The sequence below is a fragment of the Hyaloscypha bicolor genome, assembly GCF_002865645.1.
Source record: "Hyaloscypha bicolor E unplaced genomic scaffold K444scaffold_57, whole genome shotgun sequence".
Taxonomy (NCBI): domain Eukaryota; kingdom Fungi; phylum Ascomycota; class Leotiomycetes; order Helotiales; family Hyaloscyphaceae; genus Hyaloscypha; species Hyaloscypha bicolor.
Window position 1 is genome coordinate 972,186 of NW_020194559.1, and position 16,946 is coordinate 989,131.

General features: G+C 39.0%; 3 protein-coding genes across 3 annotated transcripts; 1 reads left to right on the plus strand and 2 right to left on the minus strand.

Moving 5' to 3' along the window:
• Window positions 1–7,423: 7,423 nt before the first annotated feature.
• Window positions 7,424–7,801, minus strand: K444DRAFT_629029 (uncharacterized protein; the record flags this gene model as incomplete). The annotated part of the gene is made up of 1 exon (XM_024882999.1): window positions 7,424–7,801. One exon carries the CDS (start codon window positions 7,799–7,801, stop codon window positions 7,424–7,426), a length of 378 nt encoding a protein of 125 aa, XP_024737917.1.
• A 1,601-nt stretch (window positions 7,802–9,402) lies between these two features.
• On the minus strand, window positions 9,403–10,511 carry K444DRAFT_642840 (NAD(P)-binding protein; the record flags this gene model as incomplete). The annotated part of the gene is made up of 3 exons (XM_024884786.1): window positions 9,403–9,616; window positions 9,649–9,911; window positions 9,978–10,511. The coding sequence occupies 3 exons, from the start codon at window positions 10,509–10,511 to the stop codon at window positions 9,403–9,405; spliced, it is 1,011 nt and encodes a 336-aa protein (XP_024737918.1).
• A 4,665-nt stretch (window positions 10,512–15,176) lies between these two features.
• K444DRAFT_612286 (uncharacterized protein) lies at window positions 15,177–15,764 on the plus strand. The gene has a single exon (XM_024880098.1). The coding sequence runs from the start codon at window positions 15,323–15,325 to the stop codon at window positions 15,662–15,664; it is 342 nt and encodes a 113-aa protein (XP_024737919.1). The 5' UTR covers window positions 15,177–15,322; the 3' UTR covers window positions 15,665–15,764.
• Window positions 15,765–16,946: the final 1,182 nt, after the last annotated feature.

Sequence of the window (16,946 nt, forward strand, 5' to 3'; positions counted from 1 at the left end):
TAGGATGATCGGGAGGGTGGTGATGGTGGGGATTAGCGGAGAGCGTTCTTTGAGCTGGAGAAAGAAACTTTTAGTAAAGCAAGAGTGTTTCTGGCAAGTAAGGCTGAGATGGGAAAGCCGATGGTCCCGGTGAGGCGAAGGCGGGGCTTTGATAAGTTGAACAATAAGCTACCGAAATATTTTGGCAAGTGGCTCACCCGCGCGAAGGCAATTTGAGAATGGGAAACGGTTTGCGGAGAAAGTCAACGGTGGCCAGGGGATCTGGTATAGGCCGGGCTGTGATGTGCTTTTCTTGGAGAGTGGAACCATGAGACTATTGTCTGAGCTCGCAGTTACGCTGACGGGGCAGTGGACGATTGGGGATGTGAGAGCGTTGGCTATTGAGCATTTTTGGGAGTCGTGCGGGCCTTCGGAGTACAGGGAGGAGACGGAAGATATGCAGCCGGCTATGTTCCCCGCACTCGAGGAATTGACCATCGTCGTTTTAGATGCATACCTCACCTTTCGAGACCCTATGTATCCGAAGAGAAGAATCGAATACCCCGAAGATGTAGTTGAGAGATTGGAAGCACAATGTCACCTTCTAACTTTGAAGAAGCTGCAAAAGAACTCCACTTTCATGAAAATGCCAGTTGTGAAGGTAATGAGGAATGACAAATTGTTCCAGGGAACTGGCGAATCCTCAGGGCAGAGCGGTGTGGAATGGGTGCGGGCTGGGTCATAGAGGGGATTATTCCCTGCGATATGAGAGACCCTGCGTAACATATTCCTGAATCCTGATGCTGGAGCAGATTCACATTTCGTGCCACTTCCTTTCAGACGTCCAGCACATCTGCCTCCACCCCACCACCATATGGCCTTTGGAGCTTGCCAGATTCTTGGCCGGGCTTCCTCGACAGTCCTCCGCAGCAAGCGAGATCCCACGTTCGCCAGAGCAGAATGCTGCTGTTCGGAGACGGGCTAAAAGAGTTTTGTGGCAAGAACTTCGTTTTACGCAGGGTAAAGATATTGGTCGTGTATGTCCTCAGCTCTTATAAAGATTCAAAAAGAGGAAGAAGTCTACATACCCTTATTGTTGGATGTCTCTAGAGTTTCACGGCTTTAACTAACGTGATATTCATAGTTTAAGTCCTATATGCACTAATATTTTGGCTTGTTCTCAATCACATACCCAAATTATATTGTGGTAGCTCGAAGCCGAATACCTTGGCTAGATAGACATCTTCTATATTACCCTTAGGACATGCGAGATGATATAAGTGAAGATGCTAAGGGGATTTTCGCCTGGCATTAGAAGAAGCGCGTTAAGGCGGTTAATCAGGAGAATGGGAAGCCAAAACGCACGCATAGTCCTTAACCGCCCATAAACCCTGGTCTCAGGCGGCCGATACTCGTAAAGGACAAACAGGAGCTACTACTACTGAAACATGTCGATTCGCATGCAACAGACAGTGTGAAAGAGATTATTTCTGCGGCTATCGATAACGACAAGACTTCTCTCCGAAACAATTATTACTAAGAAGACATATGGAAATGGAATTTCCAAAGTCTATGGATTCATGACGGCAAGCTATGTATCGAGGTCTCAGAAGATGAACTAGCCGCTCTAGTAATTATTCTGGCTATCCCACTCCGTTATAGTGAATAGGATTCTCTGCCGAGCGGCCCTAATGCTTTTAGCCCATGTCTTATAACTATAAACCATAGTTACTTAACAAGGCTCAAGCTTGTATACGGCCGTCTTTATTCGCTATCACTGAAACACTGGAAGTGGCTACTTAATCCTGTTTACGAAATACATAGGCTATAATTGTCTTCTATTTGCTCACGGATTAGTCCTATCCATAGCTCTAAACGAGATCGGGTATAAGCTTGAAGTTTTCCACGCGGTCCACGTCACAGCAGAAGTCCTGTCCCTTATTAAATAAGGGAGGACTATATGGACAGGTCCTTGGGGCGCTAGCTTCTTTATAGCTTCCTCAAAGTACCTGCTTAGGCTATCATCTTTTGCGTGGCCTTACCTCTATGACTCCGGCAATTTGGAACAAGATGAGAAGTTCTTAGAGTATTGGAATTCTAGGTGCCTTAGGCCGCTATAAAAGGTGGCAAAATGGCCACTGTAGCCACGCTAAAGCTACAGCTGAGCAAGGCCTGAAGGAGTCCTGTAAAGCTGAGGCTTTACAGGGTACTAGGCTCTATATACTTGCCACCGGAGTAGCCGATGCAACTGAAGCGTTCAGCTATACAGGGAGTAAGGCCTGTGTCACAGCATGTGACTCAGGGACTTAAGGGGCACTTAGCACCTATAAGTACAGGCTACCTACTACTGTAGAACAGCAGTCAATTCAGTCCTTTCAATACTGGTTATATATTATATGTTGCACGTGATCCCTAGCCTGTGAAATCCCAATATAGTGTGACGAAGGCCTTTAGGACAGTAATATCAAGACAGTACTCTTCATTCTTAGGACAATAGATACAGAAGAAGGACAGCGAGAGCTGGCAAGAACTGACCCCTATATCCTCATGCCCGAAACACTAGTGCGACAACACGTGACGGACTCCAACTCCGTCACACATAGAGGAAGAAAAAAAGTTCCCACGGGAAGAAAGAAAGTCGGGTTCTATCTATAAAACAGAGGGCGAAGAATACCGATTAACGGGTAGCTAGACGAATGCTATGGCAGGGATAGCTCTTAGGGGGCTAGTACTAATAGCAGTAAAGCTACTCATTAACGCCGTGAAATTCACTATTAGTGGAGGAATCGATATATTAGATCTTGATATACTCGAGCAGTTAGTTAATAAAGTATAATAAGGAGATCAGCGGAAGCGATACCGGTAGACAGTTATTTGGGTTTATACGCTTAATCCTGAGCGACTTAATAGCGAACCGAGACAAGATGGATCCAGGCATTAGCTTGAAAAATCGGGACAGGATTACAGATATTATCCAAGTACTTATTCAATATAATACCCTCCTCGAGCGTTTAATAGCTATGCTTCTATTAACGGAGACGGATCCACTAGCCAGAGTATTTGAAGTACTTTGCATTAGGATATATCTTTCCTATACGGAGGCTTGCTCGGCAGAAAAAAAGAGACAGGAGGAGGAGTAACAAGAGAATGGGAAACAAGAGAAAGAGAAGCAGGACCCGTAGAAAGACAGAATAGAGAAGATCTAGCTAAGCAATAACAAGGATAAGAACAAGGACACGGAGAAAGGGAACTATGAACCGAAGCAGACCTTAAATAAAACAAAAGCAGAGCCAAGAAAAAACGCTCTAACGGACGTTCGAGATAATGTTCTTGACTCTGCACTATAGCAGCCTATGCCGGAAGACTGTGCGACTATAGTTGAGTATATCATTAAAGCCTGGACTTGTATTACTAAAGTAGTCGACTAGCGCGAACCTAGAGATAAGCCGGACAAGTCACTAGGGAAGGAGGATGAGGAGCACATATATACGCCAGTTCCGTTTGTAAACCTTCCAGATGTGTCATTGTGGGAGTAAGGAAGTCTGAAGTGGCTTGGAAGTATTAATGAGTAGCGTTATAGTATAAGAAGCCAAATTTCCCTTTACAGAAAATTATCATTAGCAAGCAAAAGATCGTAAATCGGGTTTCTCTGAACATATCACTATGGAACTACACAGGAATTACGGTACTACTAATCGGCAATTCCAACATCACTGCTGAAAGAACAATGAGTTGCATGTCTATTCTAGTCTCAAACGTTCTCTGAGCAGTTTCAGAAACAAACACGGTACGGGAGTACTTGAACCGTCTGGAGTATAATGTCGTCCCACATAGATGATGTAAACTGCGGAGGGATGGTACTAGCGTGAAGTTTGATGGTCTACCAGGACATCCAGAGAAGAGCGTTTCTTATTTATGTTCATGCTGTTTATGCGTAATGTTCGTTGATATCGAATTAATTAATAGTTACAAGGGGTTACTAGTGTTGATCTTTGATTTTCGGGAGTAGGGCTTAGTAAGTTAAATGAACAGGGTACTTAGTGGATAATTGACCTTATTTTAGACACAGCCCATCGCTCTCGCGTTTCAATAAAGACATCCTTAGTTCTAACTGCCTTGGTACACATGCCCGGCTTTCCTTCGAACTTTTGAACCTGCAGGTCTTGAGAATACTTCACTCTGCTCGTTTTGTGTTTTCAGAAGCTTCTCATGAATCCTTGCTGCTTCCTCTTAAGCAAACCTTGGGAAACGGAAGCCCGAAAACGCCAATCTCAACTATCATGATTTGGTTTAGACATTGGCACGCCTCCCTTTTAACAACTGCATCCTGTTTTGAATAAATCAAAAGTTTACGGCGACATTCACACAGGGCTTAGTCCCTCGAAACGATAGCAGCCAAGTTGTATCTCGCGCATGGGTGCTCTGTCATATGCCAGAAGAAGCAGTGGGGTGAAGATGCAACGCATGATGATTTCACGACGCCCAATGACTCCCGATAATAGACCCCCACATTCAAGTTAAATTATATATTGCTCTTTACTTTTTGTAGGGTTCACTTCTGACAGCCCTGCCAGTTGCAGATCTATAACAGGCTTTAGCCACCCGACAGCCACCTTTCTCAACCTGGGCTAACCACAGCTAGTTCAAATAACACGGCAAAGTCGGAGAAGTCGTCTTATAATCTGTCATGCATTTCTTAGGATTTTATTTAGATATTAATAATACATTAATGTTTAACTAACGACCTCGAAATCCTTCAGGAAATGTCTTCCAAGGCATATTATGCGATCAGCCGGTATTTGTTCGTAATTTATAAATACAAAACACCTGCTTATGCCGTAAGGGTTCCAGAAGCGTAATCGTCGCTTCTAAGAACCTGCACTACGTCGATCCTCGGCTTTTATCTCATGTCACCCCGTAGAATATCCGTGATTACTATCTAAGGGTTTTCTGGTAATAGGGGAGATGAGATACACTCCGTACGTGGTTACCTGAATATCTATGTCTGTGCGAAGAAAAAGCAGAGGCTTGAATCACGGGAAAAAGAATCAGAGGCAGAGTTTAACCGATTAGCCTCTAGTATATCACGCGCGCGGTGCTTCACGGAGGCTGGATTCAGGGGCTCGCTTAACCGATTCCCCGCACCAAAACACGTCCCGCACCAAAACACGCTCTAGCAATATTTCAAAATCTTAATAATTAAATAACCACAAATCCTTTTAACTTCATTTTTAGAATATAGAGACTATAGATATAATCGAGTAAGTTACTAAAATTATAATAATAATCTTCTTATAATTAAAAAGTTATTATTATTATATGAATTTTTTCTGAAATTATAAATTTTTAATATAGTTTTATAATAAATATATAAAATATTATATAATTACATAAATTGTACTTTATTTAATAATATTAGTTATAATATATAAAGAGTTTTTAATAAAAAGTATTATTTATAAAATATAATTAAATAGACTATTTATAAATAAACTTATTAATTATTTTATAAACATTATATATATATAAAAGTAACTTATAACTATATTCTTATTATAAAAGCCTTTATATATAATTTTTTAATTTTTTAAAATCTATATTATTTACTCTAATACAGAATTTAATAAAGGTTTAAGTTATCTATAATTATATATAATAATTATACTATTTTAGGCTTATATTATATATAAACTCCTATTATTAACTATTCTTTAAATAATACTTATATTATGGTTTTATTTAATAATTATACTTTTTAATATATAAATTCTTTTAATTATTATTAATTATTAAAAGAATTTATAAGATTAAGATTAATATTTTAATATAAATAAGGTTATATTATATAGCTAAATTAGAAAAAACTAATAACTTTATATATTTATTAATATAAAGCTCTTAAATTAAGTATTTTTATATTTTAAATATGAATATATATATATAATTTTTATATATTATAAATAATTTTAAATTTTAAATTAAAGTTCAAAAATTTAAAAAATTTAAATCTTTAAATTATAATTTTCTTTTAAAAGTTAAAATTATATAAACTATTAATATATCTCTTTAAACTATAATAGTATTAAAGTTATATTAATATTTATATAGTTTTAAAAGAATTATTAAAAGCTTATTATATTATAAAATAATAAGTATTCTTACTAAATATTATTAAAAGTGAATTTAATATATAAAATGGTTCTTATATACGAAAATTTAGATTATTATATAAAGTAAGTATTCTTTATTTAAAGTTAAAAGTAAGAGTTAAGAAAATTTAAATATTTAATATTTAATTTATAATTATACTTTAAAAGATAAAATTATGTAAAATATTAATATATTTCCTGAAAATATTATAATAAGATAGTAATTTTATAATAGTTTTAACTTATAATAATATATAATATAAAACTTATATTAAAATTTTATAGAATTTAATATAATTATTAAAGGTTTATTATATTAATAAATATTAGGTATTTTTACTATATATTATTAAAAGTAAGGGTTATATACTAAGGGGATCTTATATATAAAAAATTAGACTTTTATATAAGGTAGTTGTGTTTTAATAAGTTAAAATATTTTTATTACACGCGTGTTTTTGCTAGGGAATCACGTTCTCGCTTAGCCTTACTCAGATAGCAACTTCTCGCTAGACAGAATTGATCAAGCTTCACAACACACTCAAGATTTCAGCATGCCCAGCAGTTTTGGTGCGGGACGTGTTTTGGCGCGGGACTTCGGTTAGCCTCTCCAGGTTTCGGAGACGTCCCACGCCCTGGAAGCGTAGCGCATGGAGTGGAGATCATGTTATAAGTGCTTATAGAACCAAATGTTACATGATAAGGGACCGCACACTACCGTGGTATCGGACGAATATGCAGTATCATATACCCAAGCTCACATAACCAGTACACGGCCTGGCATTGAGCATAATCTCGTTATAAAGCATTATTATATCCTTCATCCCGTAATCCGAGTGAGCTTTACAAGTTTGTTCCTTCTTTATATTGCATTGCGCTCGCTGGCCCGAGAATGGTCTGCGAATAATCTCATATATTTTTTAATCATGAAATACACTCTTTTTTAGCTGGTGGTGCTATATGCGGCGCTAATATCGGGCTTGGGTGACGGTGGGCGAGGACGTGGTCTTGGCGTTATTGATGCAGGAAAAAGACCTGTGTCTGGATCATCAACAGACCAGTTCCCAACTTGCGCAGTAAGATATCCCGTGAATTCCTTGAGACACTTTATTAACGATGATTTAGAGCGAGTGCTTTCAGAAATTTCACACACTCGGCGGAGTCTGCGGTACCAACGATGCTACTTGTATATATAAAAACGCGAAGGTGCAGACGGGAACAAACTACTGTATCGCGAGCACCTGCAATTCGGTGGACCAGGCAAAAGCACGGCAGTTCGTCCAAGGATAGTGTGCTCAGTTCGGGGTAGTAAATGCAGGCGTATGCCCCGCAGACACAGCAGCACCCGAATCGGTCACGACATCAATAGCACCTATCACCCCCGCGGTGCCAGTGTCAGTCACCACAGCAGCAACGTTAACCTCGATCCAGTTTACGACCTCGGTTTTAACCACCAATTCTTTGGTAGTTGTTACGTCAGTCGAAACCGACTCTAGTACAGCAGGGGCAGCAGCCGCCACCTCCACTGTTGTCAGTTCAGTAACGACGCAGGAGCTGCTTACTACGGTATTAAGCAGTATAAACGTGGAAGTCACGGATACCCCGACATTAATTTTCTCAGATTCAGTATTAACGCCCAGCACCGCGTCCGCCACACTAACGGGTCTTTTCATAGGCTCATCACCTCCTACTATTCAAAATAATAAGTCCGGAATTTCATCTGGGGCGAAAGCTGTAGTTACAATTTTAGCGCTATCGGCCATTATATTCTTGACTATAATCCTACTCTACTTTTAGAGGCGACGGAGACAGCAAATTCTGGAAAGGGAGTTTCAGGAGCTAAAGGAAACTCATCAGTCAAGTATAGCAAGGCCTACTTCGAAGGTAGTGCCGTTATATCCTCGAGGTCTTGTGACGGCAGGAAGTAGCTATCGCGATATGTTTAATAAACCAGATGATAATGGATAATGACCAAGATCATATTATATAGTACCTAGGTAGATTACTAATATATTTACATAATACCACTTCAATCCAAATCGGAACCACACTAAGAGCTTCCAGTAGTGCGCTCCTTTTTGGTTTATTAGCGAGTCACTCTTTGGCGAAGGTAAACTTCAGGAGTCGAGCTCTCGGCTGTGCTCTCCGACCCAGGCCATCGAAACAGGGATGATGCATTTGCGGGGGGGTGGCTGCATAATTATCAGCGGACGATAAAGTCCATGCACTCCTCAAATTCTGGGGTTAAATGCGACGGTGTGGTTCCGTGCTCATCAACCTTAAACCTGGGACGGAGGAGCAGACGAGAATCGCGTGCTCGGTATTTCTGGTGCACTTCGAGTTTCTCCTCACCTAGTTTTAGAGCTGAGGTCTTATCCTATCATCATCATCTTCTCGCTTGGACAAAGAGGCAGCACATGTACTTGACACGAGGGTATCCTCGCCTGGAGATACCTTTGTTGGCACAGCGTAAATACGCAAATACAAATACAATCAACATAATACTCAACTTTTCAAAACTTGGAACCTAGGGTCATCTTTCTCTCGTATATCAGCAGTGTCAGCTCACCTTGAAGCATGTCTCCCCGTAAAACAGGCAAAAACAAGTGTTCTCTCCTCGTGTGCTTCAAATACGCTGAACATGGCCCTTCAACCAGTGAAATTGCCTCCATTCTACCTCGAAACCCGGTAATTTCTCCTCCCGCATGCTCTTTCACCCTATTAACATGTTTTCCATGCACATTTGCCTTCTTATTCGTTACCCAAAAATTACAATATCTCTATGCTTGTCTGCAAACTTCGTTTTCAGAACATTATAGCGGAATTGAGCACCGGAGTGAATCGAAACAGAGCCTTAGTTACCGGGCCCCGACGTATATTTAAAATTTATCACCCCCTATGACCGCGTAGCCAATCCACATAGTACACCATTTTTGGAGAAGGGGTACCAGCAGCTTAACGATGTCCTCGAATCGACCTGGATTTGACATATCTGCAATCCGTTAGCATGACTTAATAAGAGATCATAAGCTGAAAAAACCTATAATGGAAGTTCATACCAGCATTGCCGTCATGCCTAATCCAATCCCCACTAGCAGCTGCAACTATCTCTGGAGCTCCCACAGTAAAACTTTGAAGCCCACACATTGCAAGAGCACTTCAAGATCAAGAATAGATCTCAATTGTTGGAAATTGTATAACGTCACGGCGGAGCGACTGGTAACCAAGTTACATCACGCCATCCAAAATGATGAACAACAAAATGTTGACTTTCTCACAGCTGTTTTATCGCTCCCACAGGAACCTCTGAGCCAACGATTAGACCACAATGCACCATACAACTCTCAACACACTTCTTCAACACCTCATCTTGGTCTGTCACGGGTTCGTACCCGAGAACAGTCTTCGCCTTGCCAATCTTCCACGCGACGCTTTTCTTGAAATGATCCATATCCAGCCTTCTCAATTCCGGCTTCCTCGTCCCCAAACTAAATACACCCACTCCAGTGTACTCGCCAACTGAGCCATAAACCACAGCGGCATGACCTTGATCTCGTCATTCGCAACAGGATGACCGGCCGACGCATATACTTTCCTTGCGAATTCGAAAAATGGCATGCTAATGCCATCTGAAATAAAGAATGCTTCTCCGTTAACTTTCTTCGTTGCAGGTTTAGAAGTGAGTTCTCCAAGCAATGCCTTCGCGGCAAGGATATGTGCTTCTACCACCTTGCCATCGTAGCAGAACTCATACTTCAGCTTATCATCCCCAAGCTGAACATGCTATTGGCCTTTCTTCAAATTCTCAAGCAGTGCGCCGATCATTTTGTCATCGCCGTCCCCATACACAACTGGGATGCGCAGGACGGCTGTGAGGAGTTCACTTGGGTTGTTCGCGGCGAGGACTTCACGGTCGCCGATACCTTTCGTCTTCGAGTACATGTCGATCTTGCTATGCTCGTCCTGGAGCTTTGCGGTTTCCTCCGTTTGCACAACTCCTGGAGCAGCTGGGACAATAGCTGAGTTTGAAGATGTATAAACGAGTGCTTTGACGGATGAGCATTTTGCGGCGCATTGGAGCAGAACTCGAGTCCCGATGACGTTGGTGTGCCAAAGTTCCTTGTCGGGCGCTAGGTAGTCAGGTGAGGCACAGTGGAAGATTACTGTTGGCTTCACTTCCTGGAGGACTGCTGCTACTTGTTCGGCGTTGGTGAGATTTGCTGGATGGTATTTTGCATTGGTGTGGAGGTTGGAAGTTGGATTTCGGCTCACGACGTGGACGGAGGAGGTTGGGTTTGAGAGGAGGGCTTTGACAAGTCTGGAGCCAATTCGGCCGCATCCGCCTGTCACAAGCACGGTCCCGAGAGAATCTGGGGAGTCCATTGGAGAGATGGCTGGATTTCCAAAACTGTGGAAAATGATATTAACCAAGAGCACAAAATGGACTTCTTCTGCTGAATTTCGAACTTTCGGCTGGGAGAGATGACTCGAAAGAGTTCATGCACAAAATGGCAAATCGCATCTTCAAGTACCAGCATCCAAATATTTTAAATATGGCGAGAACGACGCTTACCCCAATTTTTGCGGGGGTTGTAAACATCCCCGGTTCATCATCAGGCCAATAACAACACCCCTCTCGCAATTTTGGAGATGAATCAGCGGCTTACTTATGTTATTGCGAGACGAGCATTTTGATAGGTCAAGGTACCTACGGCGAGAGCGAAAGTTCACAACTTCAACGCAGCATATTTCGTTAGAAGCAATTCTGTATAGTCAATTCTGGAGATCTAGTAAGTGTTGTTCCCTCTGTGTCGGATTAAAAAGAAAGGAGAGCAGCGTAAAAAATGAGTTGAGTTGAGTTGAGTAGACGTACCTACTCAACTCAACTCAACTAAATCTAGACTCTACTCAAATTCAACTCAACTCAACTCAAATATAATTGAGTATAATTAAGTAGTGTTTATGTGATTTGCCACTTCCTAATTAGGTCTAGCTTAAGGCTCTACGAGTGGCGCTAAACCTTAAAATTAATCGAAGAGTATACTTTCTATTACTTCTATTAGGTATTCTAATAGAACTATACTATATATAGACTTACTAGAACCTTCTAGTAGTAGTTATATATAAAAGGTACTAGAATATCTATTTATAAGTAGAATATACTAGAAGTTAGATTAATAATTAAATAAAGTTCTAGTATATTCTATAGTATTCTAGTAACTTCTATACCTTCTTTCTATTATAAATCGTTCTATAGTATTATAAATTAAGATCTTATAGAAGGTTCTAGTAGACCTAAGGTTAGTATATAAGAGTATACTCCTCCCTTCGAGTTATTTCTTTCCTTTCTTTATAATAATCTTACTTTATATTCTATACTCTTACTTTACTCTCTATACTATTATATATCTATAACTATACTTATATATATATACTATATATAATGTCTTCGTCTATAAATACCTCGATTAGGCTAAATCGAATTCAAAATCACCCTGATTTTGAGTTAGAGCCTATAGAATAATAACCTATTATCTTTAAAAAGGGGTTATTTTCTAAGACTTTAGACTCTCCTAAAGATAATCCAGATCTACTAGAGAACTATCGAACTATTACGGTTAAGTGTTTATATCTTAATTGCTCGTAAGTAATCCCTTTATAATATATAATAATATTATATATAATATATACTAATATTTTAATAGAAAGAAGTACCTTAAATAAAGGGTTAATAACTCTACTTCTAATTATATCGCACACTATAAATCGCAACATAAGGCCTTTAATATAGGCCGTATACTTAGTGAACTAGATACTACTGGTAAGTTATATTTCTTTATAATATTATATATATATAAATATTTACTAATTAATTAATAGATAGTGAAAACGACTCTATGGATATAGGAGAGTCTTCCCAAGCTAGTATTACTAGTAGAACTAGTAATATTAGAGATATATTTGCTAGACAAAGATCTAGTAAACGACCTAAGACCCCCGAAGAGAAATTCGAAGAGCCTATATTTAATAAACTTTTATTAGACTTTATTATAAAGAATAATATATCGTTTAAGGCTGTCTCTTCTAAATCATTTAGAGAGTTATTAAACTACCTTAATAAGTAAGTAATTAGCTCTTAATATACTATATAATATACTAATAATTTAATAGGGACGTTTCTAAGGTTTATTACCAAAAGCTTAAGGATACCTTAGTATTTAATTATAAGGAAGCTAAGGCTTCTATTATTAAAGAGCTAGAGGATAATATTAAGTCTAATAGTACTTTTTCCCTTATCTTAGATGCTTGGACAGCTATAAATCAGGACGCCTATTTAGGTATTACTATGTAAGTACTCCTTATTTTATTACCTTTATTTAATATTATATTATATTATACTAATATTTAATAGACACTTTATAAATAAGAACTACGAGTTAAAGAGCTATTTACTAGCTATGAAAGACTTTAAGGATAAACACTCTGGAGCTTATTTATTAGAAGTCTTATTAGAGACTCTTAAAGACTATAATATTGAGTTTAATATTACTAGGTATATAACCCCTTTACTTTATATAAGAAAATATATACTAATATTTTATAGTATTACTAGAGATAACGCTAGCTCGAACGATACTCTATTAAAGGGCTTTATAGAGCACTATAATAAAGATAGTATTAAATTTCAAGGAGATATTCCTTGTCTAGCTCACGTACTAAACCTAGTAGTACAAGATATATTAAAGGTTATTATTAAAGACGATAGTGATATAAATAGCCAAGATATCTATAATATCGAAAATAACGCCGAAGAGGAAGTACTTCCTAATAGTAAGTCTCATATATTCTTATATTAAATTATTATTAAAATTATATACTAATTATTTAATAGATATTTCTCTTTGGAAAAAGATTAGAAAGATTATTATAAGTCTTAAATACGGACAAGATAATAGACGTATATTAAATCGACAAATAGAGGCTCTAGAGATTAAAGAACCTAGATTTCCATAACTAGGTAAGTACTTTATTACTTTATATTATAATATATTATACTAACTATTAAATAGATCAAAAGACTAGGTGGTCTAGTACTTATTATATGCTTAAATACTTCCTTAATCTTTGGCCCGCTATTAAATCGGTTATTAATATATCTGATTCTAAAGCCTTTAAAAAGAATAAGAATGTATTAAGCTTAACCGATTCTGATATAGCTTATATAGAGAAGTGTCTTAAGATATTCTCTATATTTATTAAAGCTACTACTAAGCTACAAGCCGAAAAGTATCCTACTATATACTATTTAGTTCCTGAAGTATATAAAATATATACTAGATTAGAGTCTATTAGAAATGAATTTAATGTAAGTCTATTACCCCCCCTTATATTATATATATATACTAACTTAATATTATAGTTACCTATATTTACTACAGCTATTAACTTAGGTATTGATAAGCTTAGAAAATACTTTCCTAAATAAGGGGTTAGTAATAAGAATAAAGCTTTATATCTATCTTTAATTCTAGACCCTAGAATTAAGAAAGACGGTTTAGAGGCTATAGGAATTATGGTAAATCAGACTACTAGTATCTATAATAGATTAAAGACTGATTTTGATTTATAAGTTTAACTCTTTATTATATTATATTAATACTAATATATTAATAGATATCGAGCCGACTATATACTAGCTAATCCTCCGGTTAACGAAGCTAATAACTTAGCTATAGATGACGAGGACGACCTAGATATCTATATAGAAGATATAATAGAAGAAGAGGATGAATTAACTAGATATTTAGGAGAGAGAAGAGCTCCTAGAGAAGTAAGTACCTTATTATATTATATTATATTATTATATATACTAACTACTTAATAGACTAAGCCTCTAACTTACTAGCTAGCTAATAAAGATAAATACCCAGTATTATCTTTAATAGCTAGAAAGTATCTACAAATTCCAGCTACTTCGGCTAGCTCTGAACGGTTCTTTAGTTAAGGAGCTAGAATTATTAATAAAGATAGAAATAGACTAAATAAGGATACTTTTGAGTATATTATTTGTCTAAAGAGTTGGGGGTTATTTAGAGAAGATAAGGAGGAGGTAATAGAGGAAGATAATAGGGAGAATATATTTGAAATTATTTAAGTAATATTATTTAGTTAGTAGTTTAGATAGTCTCCTATAGTTAAATACACACTCTTTTATTAAAATAAGTCCTAGGAATAGTTACTAAATAAGCTATTAAGTAAGGGACTTAGTATATATATATTATATATACCTACTCAAAAATATTCAGAGTAGACTCAGAGTACTTAAATTACCTACTCAACTCAACTCAAGACAAAGTACTACTCAAATTCAACTCAACTCAACTCAACTCAACTCAAATATAATTAAGTAGCTTGATTATCTTTGGTCACGCTGAAGGAGAGGGGCGGGAGGGCTTTGCAGGAGTTAAGCGAGAAACCCAGCATTCTCCTCATGGAACCAATACCTCAATGGAAGTTGGAAGGACTTTCCTCCTTGATCTTATTTATATCTTGATTATCTTATCCTTCACACGGCATCTTTTTGAACTTGAGTCTTTGGAAAGAGTAAGAAGGCTTGAGCAATTCAATCACGTGACACTGCATCAGGCTAAGCAGTGTTGAACTAGCTAAGTAATAAAGCTAGGGTCACGTGCTTGCAATGTAAACCAAGTAAACGATACTGAATTGACTGCTGTTCTACAGTGGTAAGTAGCCCGTATATATAGCCCTGAACCCCCTAAGTCACATGTACTAAATCCCTATGCCAGCTGAACCGATTACAGCTATACAGGGTATTCCAGCCGTACATGGTATTCCAGCTATACAGGGTATTCCAGCCGTACAGGGTATTCCAGCTATACAGGGTATTCCAGCTGGACAGGGTATTAAGCTAGTGCACAGCCCCATGGCGTTCGGTTCCAGGGCTTACTAAGCCTATTAGGGGCCTCAGGCCCCTAATTTCAACAAGCAGGCAACAGAGGGGGGGAGCAAAATTCCGCTCCCTGACGCCGGCGCATCCGTTACGCTGGCGTTGGAAAGGGAGCAGAAACTGGCTCCCAACGCTGGCGCCTTAGACTGCGGGGCTATTATTGACCGTATCGCCGTCCGTTATAACGACGAGGTGCTGCAACCATGTTGGAGTGTTTGGAGGAGCGATGAAAAGCAACTTTGTCGAATTGTTCTTGAGTGCCGGGGCTTCTATCAGTATCGGCAGATCTGGACAGACGCCTCTACACGATTTAGCGAGCGAATTTACAGCAGACGACTTCGATGACGGGGCGACACAATTACTTCAAGATGTGGGAGTGGACATAAATGAGATAGATAATGAAGGGCGGACTATGCTTGACATTGCCGCTAGACCAAGCATGCGGAGCAAAGGGTCTGAAGAGACGATTCGACGGTTAAAAGCTCTAGGTGCAAGAGCTAACAAGGTGTCACGGCCTGGACAAGCTGTGGAAGTGGAATGTGGGTGTGTTTGTGTAAAATATGTATGAAATAATGGTGCCCTAAGGGCGGTAAAGAAGCTATATATACGCCTGTACGCAGCACGTGACACAAGGGCTCATGAGAGATAATGTGGAAAGTGGCCTATTGATGCAGTGTTGGTTGAGAAAGACGTAGAAATCTAGATGCCGTTTGTGGAGGGTTCGGAGTAACCCGAAGAGGATTTCAGGGCAAACAGTGCAGAATTGGAGGCGCCTGGATTGAATTACAAAAATGGCTCGCCCGATTTAGGCTACCTCTAATACCAAGACGAAAATTTGCCAGTTATCGTGTTGTTGGTTCGCAGCTTCCTACAGTGGCTTGTTTAATCCATGTAGCTGCTCTGTGTTCCTCCGCAAATGGCCAGGGCAGTTGACGAGGAATGAGATGATGAGGCTCGTCATTGACCAATGAGAGCAGATGTCCAGATGACGGCCCTGCCAGAGAAGGTGCGACCGACCTCTTCACTGCCGATTCCGCCGCGAAGGACTCCCTGAAGCCTGCCCAATCTCCATCCTATGCAGGCAAACCGCTCGCTATGATCAGCTTTGGCGTGCTCCACTAAGCCGGAAAGCATAAGAATAAAGGCTGAATAATTACGTGCTCTGGCATGAGCTGTTACCCCCGGTTCGTCAATACGAGCGATTGCTTAATCGCCTGCTTAAGCGAACTCCGGTTTATAAATACGAAGTCGAATACGAGCAAATTTTTAAATTTTGGCCTTTATCCTTCATTAGAAAGTTATAAATTATTTTAAAATCGGGCTCTTTTATTAGCGAATCGGGCTCCTCGCTTAGGTCCGATTGATCAATCGCTCGTATTGACGAACCGGGGGGAACATATCGACTTGATGAATCGACGGCGCTGAGAGTTTCGAATTTCGAATGGCCACCAGTGATGGCTACCAACTCAATTATCAAAGAACCAGCGGCTTTTTTAAATTGTCCTTGTTACGTGCTAGAGCTTATAACGAAGCAGAGATACCGTAGCTAAGAAAATCAGGCTATGTCCGCCTAAACATGTGCCTGACTTTTGTTGAGAATTCAAAGCAAAAGTCACGTGCAATGCTTCTCAGATGACTGTCCATTTTGCAGTGATCTAAGGCCTATACTTATACACGTCCAAATAGCCCCTATTACCACCGAGAACCCCATGTTTAGCTGTAAACCCTTGTTTGGCTGAACAGTCAAACCAGCTGAACCTTAGCCATGCCTGCACAGCTGAACCGCCACTGGTAGCCTTAGGCACCAATTTCCAACAACTTTTTTCGTCCCCGCTCCAACCATGTGACTT

Excerpts from the sequence above, each read along its gene's own strand:
- K444DRAFT_612286 (XM_024880098.1), top strand. The coding sequence starts at position 15,323 with ATGAAAAGCAACTTTGTCGAATTGTTCTTGAGTGCCGGGGCTTCTATC.